The sequence below is a fragment of the Sarcophilus harrisii genome, chromosome 3 (assembly GCF_902635505.1).
Source record: "Sarcophilus harrisii chromosome 3, mSarHar1.11, whole genome shotgun sequence".
Classification (NCBI taxonomy): domain Eukaryota; kingdom Metazoa; phylum Chordata; class Mammalia; order Dasyuromorphia; family Dasyuridae; genus Sarcophilus; species Sarcophilus harrisii.
This window is the reverse complement of record NC_045428.1, coordinates 598,068,368-598,083,713: the sequence shown is the minus strand read 5'-3', so window position 1 is coordinate 598,083,713 and position 15,346 is coordinate 598,068,368. Positions and strand designations below refer to the sequence as shown.

At 35.8% G+C, this 15,346-nt stretch overlaps 1 protein-coding gene across 1 annotated transcript in view; it reads right to left on the bottom strand.

Moving 5' to 3' along the window:
- Nucleotides 1-7,189: 7,189 nt before the first annotated feature.
- LOC111720229 (vomeronasal type-2 receptor 26-like) overlaps nt 7,190-15,346 on the bottom strand; it is a 31,590-nt gene continuing 23,433 nt past the window's right edge. The window contains exons 3-5 of the mRNA XM_031963330.1: nt 13,295-13,522; nt 10,094-10,217; nt 7,190-8,094 (exon numbers count right to left, since the gene is read on the bottom strand). Coding sequence (XP_031819190.1) covers nt 7,190-8,094; nt 10,094-10,217; nt 13,295-13,522 — 1,257 coding nt within the window. The remainder of the gene's footprint in view (nt 8,095-10,093; nt 10,218-13,294; nt 13,523-15,346) is intronic.

Sequence of the window (15,346 nt, the reverse complement as noted above, 5' to 3'; positions counted from 1 at the left end):
ATTCCATTTGTTTCTAAGGAAAAAACCAGATCTAAACAAAAAATTTGATCTCCAACCCTAAAACTCAAGAGAAGCAGAAAAAGGTAAAAGGAACTCTTGAGAACTATATTTCTGTTGTGGAGATACATAAAGACTCCATGTATAATTTGATTTTACTGATATAACATTAAAAAAGGAAGTAGAAAGGGGAAGTGTCAGAAAAAGGGAAAAGGGGAGATAAAAAGTGGGAAACTACATCCCATGAATAGGCAAAGGAAACCTATCATATCTGAGGGAATTTAGAGAGGGGGAGAAACATTGTGTGAATCTTACTCTCATCAGAGTTGTCTCTGTTTTACAGAGAATCTTCTCTCACCTCATTAAAAAGTGGGAGAAGAAAAGGGAAAAGGAAAAGAGTAATAAGGGAAGGGTACAAGAAAGAGAAAGGGATTCAAAGGGGAAAGGAAGGGATCCTAAAGAGGGAGAGCTGTGTGATATAAGTGGAGGCCATACGTTTAATACTGGGAAAGGGGATAAGGGGGGGGGCAAGAAAAAGAAAAGCATAATCTGGGGATAATAAGATGGCAGGAAATACAGAATTAGTAATTTTAACCATAAATGTGAATGGGATGAACTCTCCCATAAAGCAGAGACGGATAGCAGACTGGATCAAAAGTCAGAACCCTACAATATGTTGTTTACAGGAAACACATTTAAAACAGGGAGATACACAGAGAGTAAAGATAAAAGGCTGGAGCAGAATCTATTATGCTTCAGGTGAAGTCAAAAAAGCAGGGGTAGCCATCCTTATCTCAGATCAAGCAAAAGCAAAAATTGATCTAATAAAAAGAGCTAAGGAAGGAAACTATATCTTGCTAAAGGGTAGCATAGACAATGAAACAATATCAATACTAAACATATATGCATCAAATGGTATAGCATCTAACTTCCTAAAGGAGAAGTTAAGAGAGTTGTAAGAGGAAATAGACAGCAAAACTATAAGAGTGGGAGATCTTAGCCTTGCATTCTCAGAATTAGATAAATCAAACCACAAAACAAATAAGAAAGAAATTAAAGAGGCAAATAGAATATTAGAGAAATTAGGTATGATAGATCTTTGGAGAAAACTGAACGGTGACAGAAAGGAGTATACTTTCTTCTCAGCAGTTCATGGAACCTATACAAAAATTGACCATATATTAGGACATAAAGACCTCAAAATTAAATGCAGGAAGGAAGAAATAGTTAATGCTTTCTTTTCAGATCATGATGCAATAAAAACTACATTCAACAAGAAGTTAGGGGTAAATAGACCAAAAAGTAATTGGAAACTAAATAATCTCATCTTAAAGAATGATTGGGTGAAACAGCAAATTATACACACAATCAATAATTTCACTCAAGCTAATGACAACGATGAGACATCATACCAAAATTTGGGATGCAGCCAAAGCAGTAATAAGGGGAAATGTTATATGTTTAGAAACTTACTTGAATAAAATAGAGAAAGAGAAGATAATGAATTGGGCTTGCAACTTTAAAAGCTAGCAAAGGAACAAATTAAAGCCTCCCCAATCAAATACTAAACTTGAAATTCTAAAACTAAAAGGAGAAATTAATAATATTGAAAGTAAAAAAGCTTGAGTTAATAAACAAAACTAAAAGTTGGTTTTATGAAAAAACCAATAAAATAAATAAACCTGTGGTCAATTTGATTAGAAAAAGGAAAGAGGAAAATCAAATTGTTAGTGTTAAAAATGAAAAGGGAGAACTTTTCACCAACGAAGAGGAAATTAGAGCAATGATAAGGACTTACTTTGCCCAATTTTTTGCCAATAAATTTGATAACCTAAGTAAAATGGATGAGTACTTCCAAAAATATAGGCTTCCCAAATTAACAGAGGAGGAAGTAAATTGCTTAAATAGTTCCATTTCAGAAAAAAATAGAACAAGCTATTAATAACTCCCTAAGAACAAATCCCCAGGACCAGATGGATTTACATGTGAATTCTACCAAACATTTAAAGAACAATTAGCCCCAATGCTATATAAACTATTGGAAAAAATAGGGAATGAAGGAATCCTACCAAATTCCTTTTATGACACAGACATAGTACTAATACCTAAACCAGGTAGGTTGAAAATAGACAAAGAAAATTATAGACCAATTTCCCTAATAAATATTGATGGTAAAATCTTAAATAAGATATTAGCAAAAAGACTACAGAAAATCATCCCCAGGATAATACACATACAATAAGTATGGCTTATACCAGGAATGCAGGGCTGGTTCAATATTAGGAAAACTATTAGTATAATTGACCATATTAATAACCAAATTAACAAAAACCATGTGATCATCTCAATAGATGCACAAAAAGAATTTGATAAAATCCAACATCCATTCTTATTAAACACTTGAGAGTATAGAAATAAATGGACTTTTCCTTAAAATAATTAGTAGCATCTATTTAAAACTATCAGTAAGCAGCATATGTAATGGGGATAAATTGGAACCATTCCCAATAAGATCAAGAGTGAAACAAGGTTGCCCTCTATCACCATTACTATTCAATACAATACTATATTGTATTAGAAATGCTAGCTTTGGCAATAAGAGTTGAGAAAGAGATTAAAAGAATTAGAGTAGGTAATGAGGAAACCAAATTATCACTCTTTGCTGATGATATGATGTTATACTTAAAGAACCCAGAAATTCTACAATAAAGCTATTAGAAATAATTCATAACTTTAGCAAAATTGCAGGATACAAAATAAACCCACATAAGTCATCAGAATTCTAACAAAACCAACAGAGTTTCAAAGAGAAATTCCATTTAAAGTAACTACTGACAGTATAAAATATTTAGGAATTTATCTGCCAAGGGAAATCAGAAAGTATATAAGCAAAACTACAAAACACTTCCCACACAAATAAAGTCAGATCTAACCAATTGGAAAAATATTAAATGCTCTTGAAAAGGTGAGCAACTATAATAAAGATGACAATACTACCTAAACTAATCTATTTATTTAGCACTGTACCAATCAGACTCCTAAAAAACTATTTTAATGACCTAGAGAAAATAACAAAGTTCATATGGAAAAACAAAAGGTCAAGAATTTCAAGGGAATTAATGAAAAAAAAATCAAATGAAGGTGGCTTAGCTGTACCTAAATCTACAATTATATTATATTATTAAATATAATATTTATTTATTTATAATATATTCATAATAATTATCAAATATAATATTAAATTATATTATAAAGCAGTGGTTACCAAAACCATTTGGTATTGACCAAGAAACAGATTAGTTGATCAGTGGAATAGGTTAGGTTCAAAGGACAAAACAGTCAATAACTTTAATAATCTAGTGTTTGACAAACCCAGAGACCCCAGATTTTAGGATAAGAACTCAGCGTTTGAGAAAAATTGCTGGGAAAATTGGAAATTAGTATGGCAGAAACTAGACATTGACCCACACTTAACATCGTATAAGATAAGGTCAAAATGGGTTCATGACCTAGGCATAAAGAATGAGATTATAAATAAATTAGAAGAACATAGGACAATTTAATTCTCAGATCTGTGGACTAGGAATGAATTTATGACCAAAGAAGAACTAGAGATCATTATTGATCACAAAACAGAAAATTTTGATAATATCAAACTGCAAAGTTTTTGTACAAACAAAACTCATGCAGACAAAATTAGAAGGGAAGCAATAAACTGGGAAAACATTTTCAGAGTCAAAGGTTCTGATAAAGGCCTCATTTCCAAAATATATAGAGAATTGACTCTAATTTATAAGAAATCAAGCCATTCTCCAATTGATAAATGGTCAAAGGATATGGACAGATAATTCTCAAACAAAGAAATTGAAATGATTTCTAGCCATATGAAAAGATGTCCCAAGTCATTATTAATCAGAGAAATGCAAATTAAGACAACTCTGAGATACCACTACACACCTTCAGATTGGCTAGAATGAAAGGGAAAGATAATGCTGAATGTTGGAGGGGATGTGGGAAATTGTTGGCGGAATTGTGAATACATCCATCCATTCTGGAGAGCAATTTGGAACTATGCTCAAAAAGTTATCAAACTGTGTATTCCCTTTGATCCATCAGTGCTACTACTGGGCTTATGTCCCAAAGAGATTTTAAAGAAGAGAAAGGGACCTGTATGTGCAAGAATGTTTGTGGCAGTCCTCTTTGTAGTGGCCAGAAACTGGAAAATGAGTGGATGAAAAGAAGGCTGCCTCTAGAAAACCCCGAGAAATCTGCTCCCAGAGAACGATTGCATTTGAGAGAAGAGAACATTACAGATGCCCAATTGGAGAATGGCTGAATAAATTGTGGTATATGAATGTTATGGAATATTATTATTCTGTAAGAAATGACCAGCAGGATGATTTCAGTAAGGCCTGGAGAGACTTACATGAACTGGTGCTGAGTGAAATGAGTAGGACCAGGAGATCATTATGCAAGAAGAATATAACATAGAATTCTCAATCCCTCTATTTTTGTCCACCTGCATTTTTGATTTCCTTCACAGACTAATTGTACACTATTTCAAAGTCTGATTCTTTTTGTACAACAATATAACTGTTTGGACATGTATACATATGTTCTATTTAACTTATACTTTAACATATTTAACATGTATTTGTCAACCTGCCATCTGGGGAAGGGGATGGGGGGGAGGAGAGGAGAAGTTGGAACAAAAGGTTTTGCAATTGTCAATGCTGAAAAATTACCCATGAATATATCTTGTAAATAAAAACTATAATAAAAAATAATAAAAAAAGAAAAAAAGTTCTGAAAGTCTACAAGTTCATTGAAGGTCCATTTGTCTTCATTCAATATTATACAGAATTTTGCTGCAGTGATATTTTTGGCCACAAGTCCAGTTCTTTTGAGGGCTGGTAGATATTATTCCAGAACTTGTGATCTTTTATTGTGGCTGCTGTGCCACAGTGCAAGCCTGTGCAAGTCTAATTGTAACTCAAGTGTATTTTAATTTTCTTTTTCTTGTTCCTGGTAAAATTTTCCCTGTCATCTAGCAGTATAAAAATTTATCAGTAAGATTCCGATGTATTTTCCACAAAGGATCTTATTGAAATGGTGACTGGTAGATTTTTTTCCTTTTTCTACTTTCCCCTTATGTGCTATCACTCCAGGACAACTTTCTTGAATTCTCTCTTCCATTATTGTGTCAAGATTCTTTTCTTGGTCACAACTTTCAGGGAGAAAAATTATTCTAATATTTTCTCTTCTTGATCTGCTCTCCTTATCTGTTATTTTTCCTATAAGATGTTTCATATCCTGTTCTATTGTTTCATTCTTCATAATCTGTTCTGTTATTTCTTGGTCTCTTATAGCTTCACTGGCTTTTCCTTATTGAATTCTAATTTTTAAAAATTTATTTTCATTTTTGAGTCGCTGTATCTCCTAGTTGGTTAATGTTTCCACCATAACCTTCATGTTTTTTTTTTGGATGATTTTTTTTTCTTTTGGAGGCCACTAGGGTTATGTGACTTGCCCAGTGTCACAAAGCTAGAAAGTCTTAAGTGTCTGAGATCAGATTTGAACTGAGATTCCTGTGACTTCAGGGTTAGTGCTCTATCCAATACACCACCTAGCTGCCTCTCTAGGATTTTTTTAAGGTTTTCCTCAATGTTTCTCACTTGATTTTTAGATTCTTTTTTCACTTCTATAAATTCTTTCTGCTTAGAAAAAACATTTCATGTTACTTACTTGTTGGATGAGAATGTTTTTTTATGGTCTTCCTTGTTCCCATAGTAAGTTTCTGTGGTGGGGTTCTTTCATCTTGGCCATATTCTTTGTTTAAAATAAGAGGTATTTGTGTAAGCATCTCTAATCATGGGATGGTGGTTCAAACTTCACTTCAACTCTCCCCTTTGACCTGGAACCCCAAACCAAGAGCTCTTTCCTTCTGTAAGTGCCTGCAGCCCACAGTATCCTTGGCCCCTCTGCCTCTGCTCTCCAGTTGTGCTGATTCCTTCATGCCCAGGGGTTGCTCTGCAGTACATCTGGGCCTGGCATTCCTAATCAGACAAGGTTTGCTCAGTTTTCTTGGACTCAGATCGAGACTACTCAAGCAGTCCAGGAGGTGAAAGTTTCTGTGGATGCTGCTGAGTCTCAAGCCACATGTAGCTAATCATGAGGATCTACACTTGACATTTCTGCAGAGCTAGCCTGGAGGTGTTTGCACATCCCATAGGTTAATCCTGGCCCCAGGTCTTTGTTCAGATCATTTCTGGTTGCTTGGTTAGATTCCCCTATTCTGGTTTTTCTTTCTGGTTTTTCATAAGTCTATGTTCTCCCTGAAGTGCAAATTTGTTGTATTTTGGGGGAAATCAGCAGATCTTAAAATATACCAACCTACCCCCACCATGTTTCCAGAATCTTCCCCAGCATTATTTGTTTAGCAATTTCAGAAAACCACCACAGCTAAGCAAGAGTTCCAAAAACCATCACCTGAATTATTAAACTGGATGCCAACAGGTATATAAGTCCAATGACAGTCATTCTGAGGGAATGACATATAAGAATCATGAAAAGTAGAGTGATTCAGGGTTCCTCTTTCCATTCAGAATACTCTCTAATAGAATGAGTAGAAATCTTTAGTCTAGAAGCTGATTAGTAAGAGTAATCTTATTGTAAGGTAAAAATTTAAATACCTTGTACCAGAGCCACCCTATGTAAAGAGAGGTAAATGAGTAATTAAAAAAGTTATCATTAGTGGTTGGGTGTGGCCAACAACTGGGGGACAAATGGTAGTTATATTCCCATCATGTGATAGCAAAACAAATTTGTAGTTATACCCCAAATCCAATGTTTTAAAAAATATTTTATTTGCACCAATTATATTTTATGGATGAAGAAAGGTTAAGGAAGCAGGTGTTCATGCAGAAGTCATGGAAGAATTTCTGTAATTCAAATATGAATTCAATGTGGAAAAGGAGAGAAAACTCTGAAAGATGCCATCATCAGATCCATGAAGTTAAAGACCTAATGAAAGTGTTTTTGAAACAATGGGGGATAGGCAAGAAGCTCTTGTTTAGTAAATGCAGAAGTTGTTTGGGTTTCACTAGGACACTTGGAAGCAAGATCAATTTGGGTTGATTGTTTAAAATCTCATGTTATTAGTCCTGGAGAACAATTCACAATAATTCTGCACTCAAGCCTTAATATTATTCTTTAAAGATTTCTTGATGTTCTTGTGGGGCTGCAGGAGGATCACATAGCATTTGGGGATAAAGATGCAGGCTAGCAAGCCAGTACTGGAGCTTAAGATGGAGAAGATCTCCACGACTACCATCATCTTCCCCTTGGTGCTCTGGTAGGTGGGGAGGAAGGTGATCCAGACGCTGCAGAACACCAGCATGCTGAAGGTGATGAACTTGGCTTCATTGAATGTGTCAGGGAGATTTCTGACAAAAAAGGCCACGGCGAAGCTCGCCAGGGCCAAGACTCCCATGTAGCTCAGGACAAAATAGAAGGCAATGAGGGAGCCCTCATTACACCCCAGGATGATGTGCTCACGGTCAGAGTGTGTGTCTGCCTCTGGGAATGGGGGAGAGAGCAGCAGCCAGATTGCACAGAGTATGACTTGAATCAAGGTGCAAAAGAGAACAACAGAAATGGGGGCTCTGCTTCCCATCCATTTCCTGCTCCTGCTGCCTGGTCTGGTGGCTCTGAAGGCCAGAACCACAATGATGGTTTTGGCCAAAATAGTGGAGACGGCCACCGTGAACATGACTCCAAAGGTTGTTTGTCGGAGAAGGCAATGGGCTGCTGTTGGGTGACCAATGAAGAGCAAAGAACAGAGGAAGCAGAAGAAAAGGGAGATGAGGAGGATGTAGCTGAGATCCCGGTTATTGGCTCTGACTATGGGGGTGTTTTTGTACCTCACAAAGACCCAGAGAACCAGAGCTGTGAGGAGAGACAAGCAAGCAGCTATAGAAGCCAAAGCCATCCCCAAGGGATCTTCATAGTCCAGGAAGGTCATCATTTTTGGGAGGCACTGATTCCTCTCCTGATTGGGATATTGATCTTCAGGGCATTTCACACACTGATCGGCATCTGAAGAGAACAAACAAGTCTCAATATTTCAGCCACAGCAAAACTTCCCTTTCAGTGGACCAATTATATTTGTGGAAATAATACAAATTCCTCCATCTGGTTCCATGGGGATCACAATCTGGTATCAGTGGATAGAACAGAAGACTTGGAAGACCTGAGTTTGAATTCTGTCTCAGATAGCTTTGTGCTTATGGGTTAGTCAATTACCTAATTTGTACTTCTATATCATAGTTAGTAAAATGGGGATAATAATTGTGCCTACTTCACATAAATGGAAAGCGTTTGGCAAATCTTAAAATAGTAAATAAATTTGAGTAATTGTGAGTTGTGACTGACTCTTTCTGAAGACATCTGAGGTTTTCTTGGCAAAGATAATAGCAGTACTTGGCATTCCTTCTTTCAGCCTATTTTTTTCCTGTTGAGGAAGCTGAGGTAAACAAGGTTATGTGACTTGCCCTTAGTCACGAAGCTAGTAGGTGTGGAAGCCAAATTTGAACTCAAGAAGATGCCTTCCCTACTGCAGGCCCAGTGCTTCCTTCTCTACTTCATTTACTAGGTAGCCACTAGATACATGCTAGTTCTTGTATATATAATATTCACAGAGTACCTTTTAAACATGACATATTATTCTTAGTATCAACAACAACAAGAATTATAAATGTGTCAGCTCCATGTGACAAAGTAAGGTAATCAGTTTATTGCTGATTTCATTTCTTGCTCTTGGACAATAATCTTTTTAAAGGTTCTCTGTTAGAGAGCTGGTAGCTCTCTGTTTTTGTGGTTCCTTCTTACATTAAAATGATTCTGTTGTTCTAACTGCATCAGTTCTTCGAGACTTCTTCTGCAACGTGTGGAGAGATGCCCCGCTACACCTGTTAAAGATCTTGGTTGTGTGTCTTTCCTGTTGATGCTTAGCATATTTATGATCTATTTCTATACATCTATTTGTTGACATAAAATCTTTTGGGCTTTCTTTAGATGACACTTATGTTGTTTAGGCCTCAATTATGAATTCTGTATGGATAGGAATCAAAGAAACTGAACATCTTTAACCTGGAGAAGAGAAACGTCTGAAGGGACATGACAGCAGGTGTGATGTATAGAAACCTACGGTACCTGGAAGAGGGATCAAACTTGCTCTGTTTGGTGCTACAGGACAAACCCCAAAGCAAGCTGGGAATTGAGAAGATTCTTCAGATCAAGCACTATTACAAGATTTACTTTCACAGAGATCTTGTTCTTGTAGGCATTGCTGTAGGTTTGGCTATTTCAATTTTATCCCTTATTATCCTTTTCCCTTTGTCAGAAGTTATTCCCCAAATTTCTGCCTATGTGTTCAGGTTTGTCAGGTTAATGTATCTTGAAGTTTTACTTGCATCTTCCCCAAAATCATAGTTCTGTGTTGAGGATGTTTAGGTCTGGGCTTCAAACAGATCATTGTCTACTAGGAAGGCAGGTAGTTTCTGATTAGGTAAACATCAAGGAGAAACAGCTGAGATGAATTGAAAAATGCACTGAATTGCAACTCAGTACCCTGGCTAGAATCCTAGCCCTCTTTAATAACCCTAATACGGTGAATGGTCACTTCATCTTTCTCTTCTCTTAAATTAGTATGAGAGCATTTGTATTTCATTACTTCTGTCTTGATGGAAAAGACTCGCTTGAATCTCTTAATTCCTATATAGGTTTGAGAAATCTGTGTTCATAGGTGCTCTTTTCAGCAACCTCTTTCAGAGCAATTGAAGTACGGAGAAACTTTGCAAAAAATTCCTACTTTGTGGATCTCAACTTCCTCATATCTCCCTAATATTGATCACTTTGGACTTTCAATATTCTTGATCATTCTGACTTTTCTTCTAGACTTCCCATGGTCCTTGGATACTACATTTGAATATTAATATATTTCCTGTGCCTTACAGTAAGTGGGATACTCATCCAGCTTCAGTTGGTTGCCCTAGCTCCACGTTTGCTGAAGGTGAACATGTCCTCACAGACTTACCTGTCTGGTTGGAAATGTGCATGTCTGGGCAGGGATCACAGTTAAAACAGCAGACAGGCCTTCCCTCCTGGGCTTTCTTCTGGAATCCAGGACCACAGACTTTACTGCATCTAGACTGAGGAGGCTACATGGGGAATATTCCAAAGGCTTTTGAGCAATCATTCTGACAAAGTTTAGATCAATTTTCTTGCAAAAGGGACCCACATAACTAAAGGCCTGGGGAGTTGGATTTCTTCTCAACTATAGAAAAGAGGATGCTATTAAGGTCCAAACAACCTGGGTGAGGTTTTCATAAAGAAGCAATGCAAAGAAATAGAAGACAATAGAAAGGGAAAGATAAAAGATTTCATAAAGAAAACTGAACCTACTAGTGGAAAGTTTCATGCAAATATGGACATGATAAAAAAAAGTTCTGTATTTAATAGAAGTAGAACACCATGGAACTATCCAATAACCATGATGTTGTGGCTATTCTCAAGAACCAGGTATTCTGAGAAGGAAATCATCATTGCCCTAGTAAACATTACTAATGATAAGGCTAGGGAAACTAATACAATTCTAGCCAAGCTATTTAAAATTCTGAAATGTGATGACCACGTATTGTAACATCAGCTGGAGTTAGGAATTCAGGTTAAGGGAAAATCTTCAATCTTTATTCTCAGTAGAAGTGAAGAAGGATTGGAGGTGAAGGGGGATCGGAGGTGAAGGGGGGATCGCGATAGCAATGTGTGCGGCTGAGTCAAGAAGACAGCCAGCCCAGCAGCCAGCCAGCCTTCTCTATCTGCTTCTCTCTGCGCCTCTCTGCCTCCACCCACCAAAATCGTCATTTCCTATACAACACATCAGGACTTGCACAAAGAGTGGGTGGGCGCCATTCTTTCTCCAAGCATATATATTAATAGAGTATGGTCCAATTACTATTTAGCTTCACGTGCTTGGGACCTCAGTGCATCAACTTGAGCTTCAGCCCATTACACTGAAAGATGTAGGACAGCCAATTTGAAAAACACAATAGTGGACATAGGAATGAAAACATCAGTTTACATGTCAGTTCTAAAGATGGACAATTCCAAGACAATTCAAGTCACCGAGGAACTGCATTCATCCACATGTTGGCAAGGTTATATTTAAGATCTTTCAAGTAAGGTTGAAACAGCAAGTGCAGAATTACTAGAAGAGAAGACTGGTTTTCAAAAGAGAAAGAGGGATTAGAGATCAAAGTGCCAAGATTCATAGACTATGGGTAATGGAAGAAGGTCCCAGGAAAATCAACCATAGCATGTCTGCTTCATTTACATTGACCATGTAACTCATAACATATGTGGGAAGTCCTCAAAGAGATGGGAGTACCAGATCATCCTACTGCAGCCCCAGGAACATGAATGTGGACCAAGAAGTAAAAGATACAACTAAACATGCAACAACTAATTACTTTCTGATTGGAAAAAGATTATGATCAGGTTGTACACTTTCTCTTTATTTAGTTAATTTATATGTAGAACAAGTTATGAAAAATGCCTGACTGGATGAAACAAAAGCTGGAATCAAGTTTTTCATGAGAAATTTCAAACATCTCAATTATTCAGACATCACCTTTCTGATGACACAAAGAGAAGAAGAATTAAGAAGCCTCTTGATTATAGTGAGAAAACTGCTTTGAAGCTCAACAAAATCAATTGAATAACTAAGTAAAAACCCAAGATCTTTATGACTAGTTCCATCATTTTGTTTCAAATATGGGGACAAAAATAGAAAAACAATAAAACATTTTGTGTTTGCTTCAAAAATTGCTACAGATGGTGACCACTATGATGACATTAAAAGAGGCTTCCTGCTTAGAAAGGACAATCTAGACAGAATCCTAAAAAGTAGAGATATTACCTTCTGAGCAAAAGTCTTTATATATATGGTTGTATTTTCCCCCAGGAACAGTGTATGATTTTGTGAGTGGAACTTGTAAGAAAACAGCACTACAGAAAATCATTTTTGAATCATGATGCTAGGGAAGATTTTGAAAGACTTTGGGCCAGCAAAAAGATCATTTGTCAATACTTAAAAACTTAATTGCAGTTATTTACTTGGAATTTCAAATAATGAAGGTGAAGCTGCTTACTGAGAGACTCAGAAAAATCCCTCACATCATGATAGATTAAGTCAAAAGGAGAAAAGGATTGCAGAGGATGAGATGGATAAATAATGTCATGGAAAAAAATTCTAGTATTGGTCCAACTTGAGAGGTAGGGGAGGATAGAAGGGCTTGGTCATCTCCATTCCATGGGGTCACAAATAATAAAGAATGAGTGACTGGACAAGAACCACAGTCTTGGAGTGGTAATTTATTCATTACAAGATTTAGAAATCTTGGGAGGGAAAAATGCTAATGATCATAATTCATTATGCACCAAAAAACTTTAATTCTAAGCTGTTTCCTTCAAGCAGGTTTTGTGGAATATGCACCAGATTTGAAAATATGCTACTGATGCCAAAATGTTTGTGGCAGCCCTATTTGTAGTGGCTAGAAGCTGGAAAATGAATGGATGCTCATCAATTCGAGAATGGTTGAGTAAATTGTGGTATGTGAATGTCATGGAATATTATTGTTCTGTAAGAAACGACCAGCAGGATAAATACAGAGAGGATTGGAGAGACTTACATGAACTGATGTTGAGTGAAGTGAGCAGAACCAGTAAATCATTATATACCTCAACAGCGATACTTTACGAGGATGTATTCTGATGGAAGTGGATTTCTTCGACAAGGAGAAGATCTAACTTAGTTTCAATTGATCAAGGATGGAGAGAAGCAGCTACACCCAAAGAAAGAACACTAGGAAATGAATGTAAATTGCTTGCATTTTTGTTCTTCCTGGGTTATTTACACCTTCTAAATCCAATTCTCCCTGAGCAACAAGAGAACTGTTCAGTTCTGTACACATATATTGTATCCAAGATCTAGTGTAATCTATTAAACATGTATAGGAGGACTGCTTGCCATCTGGGGGAAGGGGTGGAGGAAGGGAGGGGAAAAATTGGAACAGAAGTGAGTGCAAGGGATAATGTTGTAAAAAATTACCCTGGCATGGGTTCTGTCAATAAAAAGTTATTTAAAAAAAAAGAAAAGAAAATATGCTACTGACTATTCTGATGGGATATATTTTATGTTTACAGATTCTATAAAACCAACATTTTGATCATTCATTACTTTTTTATTCCATGTGAACCACGTAATGGCATGCTCTTGGATCATTAAATCTTGGCCAAGTGGAGCTTGAGGTATAAACTCTCCCACTTTTATCAGGACTTCAGTATCATTGCTAAAGGTCACATAGTTGAGAACATCATAGTGTATCACAGAGTTCCTCTTCTTATCCAGGACCACCAGCTTCCCAGCACTATTGTTAAACTGAAGGTTCTTCAGAAAGAAATGGAGCTGAAAGTGAAGAAAATTAGTTGAAAGTTCACCACTAGATTCTCTCAGGGATGTTTTCTAGTTTCTCTGCTATTTTTTTCTTCAATTCCTTGCAGGAGTAAAATCCTAAGATTTTTCATTTGTCACAGAATTAAAATGGAATGCTAAGAAATTGGATAACAGAACTAGAACCCTAACTGTTCTCTCCAGGCTAGAAGACTGGGCCAAATCTCAAGCTGGAAGTAAGAAATTTTCAACCTGTTGAAAAACCCAGAAAGTCCTTTTCTCTCTTTGATGAGAGTGGATTTGGGAAGGAAGGTACAGGAAGAGAGCATCTAGTATTCTTTAGAGTAAGTAGGGTGGTACAGAGTTCACTCTCATAATTAATTAGACTGCTTCCAGTACAATCCTAAAAGCCTTTATAATGATTTATTAATTCAAAGGACTGAGCTTTGAATTCCTTAAGATGTAAAATAAAAATGATAACTCCTGCCATTAAGGCGCTTACATTCCTCTGGATAACAGAGCATTGGATCATAAAAATAAATACAATATCATTTAATAAAAAATAAAATACTACTGAATTAGAAGGGAAAGAATAAGTATTTACATAGCATTCTTTATATGCAATGCATTTTCCATATATAATTTTTTTACCCATATTATCTGATATGAAAAGAGAATTGAGCAAGGAGTTTTAAGTGAGAACACAGAATCTGAACCTATAGGAAGCTAAAGATGCTGTGAAGCAGAAGTGAGGTAGCAATGTGTTTTAGGATTAAGTGCCTGTTTAAAATTATGGAGTTGCATGATAGGATCCTAATTCTGAGTACATCCAGTTGGGAATTTTGCTGAAACATAAAATGTTAAATAGGTAGAGTGTGAAATTAGATTGGAAAGTTGGGATCACACTTTACAGCACTTTAATTCCAAGCTGAGGCTATTTTCTGCTAGAGGATATAAGAATTTATTTATGGTTCCTAACTATGAGTGTATTATAATATTGAGTTAGGAGAAGGACATGTTTAAATGCCTTTTTAGTTTGTATTTTATTTTTCCAAATAGATGGACAGAGAGTTTTAAATATTTATCTTTGCAAAACCTTGTGTTCCAATTTTTTCTCCCTCTCTCACTGATCTCCCTTCTCCTCCAAACAGCAAGTAATACTTTATAGGTTAAACACAAGCAATTATTGAAAAATATTGACAAAATTTGTCATTCTTTAGGAAGATTATTTTGCTGATATTTGGCTTCTTTCCCTAATCTTCTTGTATTTGTTGATATTTATATTTTTGTTTTATATATTTTTCTATTTATTTTGTACATATGTATAATTTGTACATACAGGTAAAATATTATATATGTAAATAAGATATGGAACCTATATTTTGTAAATATATTTACAATAAATACACATATAATTATATATGTCTACATAAAAAATATAAATACAGACATATTTATGTTGCCTCTTGTAGTGTTAAATTTTTGAGACAAATGAGATTGTCTTAATCTTTAAGTTCCTATCTCTATTGTATATCATATTTCTTATCTTTTGGTAGAACCATTCTAAATGCCTATTTGTTGATTAGTTAGTAGCTCAATAAATGATGAGTGGGAGAGAGAAGAAATAAGAATCTAATAGAATAATTAAGATTGAAGAAGCTTTTCATTCAAGAAGCACCTATTAAGTGCCTTCCAAGTAGCCTAGACATCATGCCAATGTGGGAGACTAAACTCAAAATAAGAGAAATCCCTCTTCTGAAGGAGCTTATATTTTTATAAAAATCAATATATAAATCCTTGTTTTGAGGTTTAACATTCCTTGTTAAACTTTATATTGAA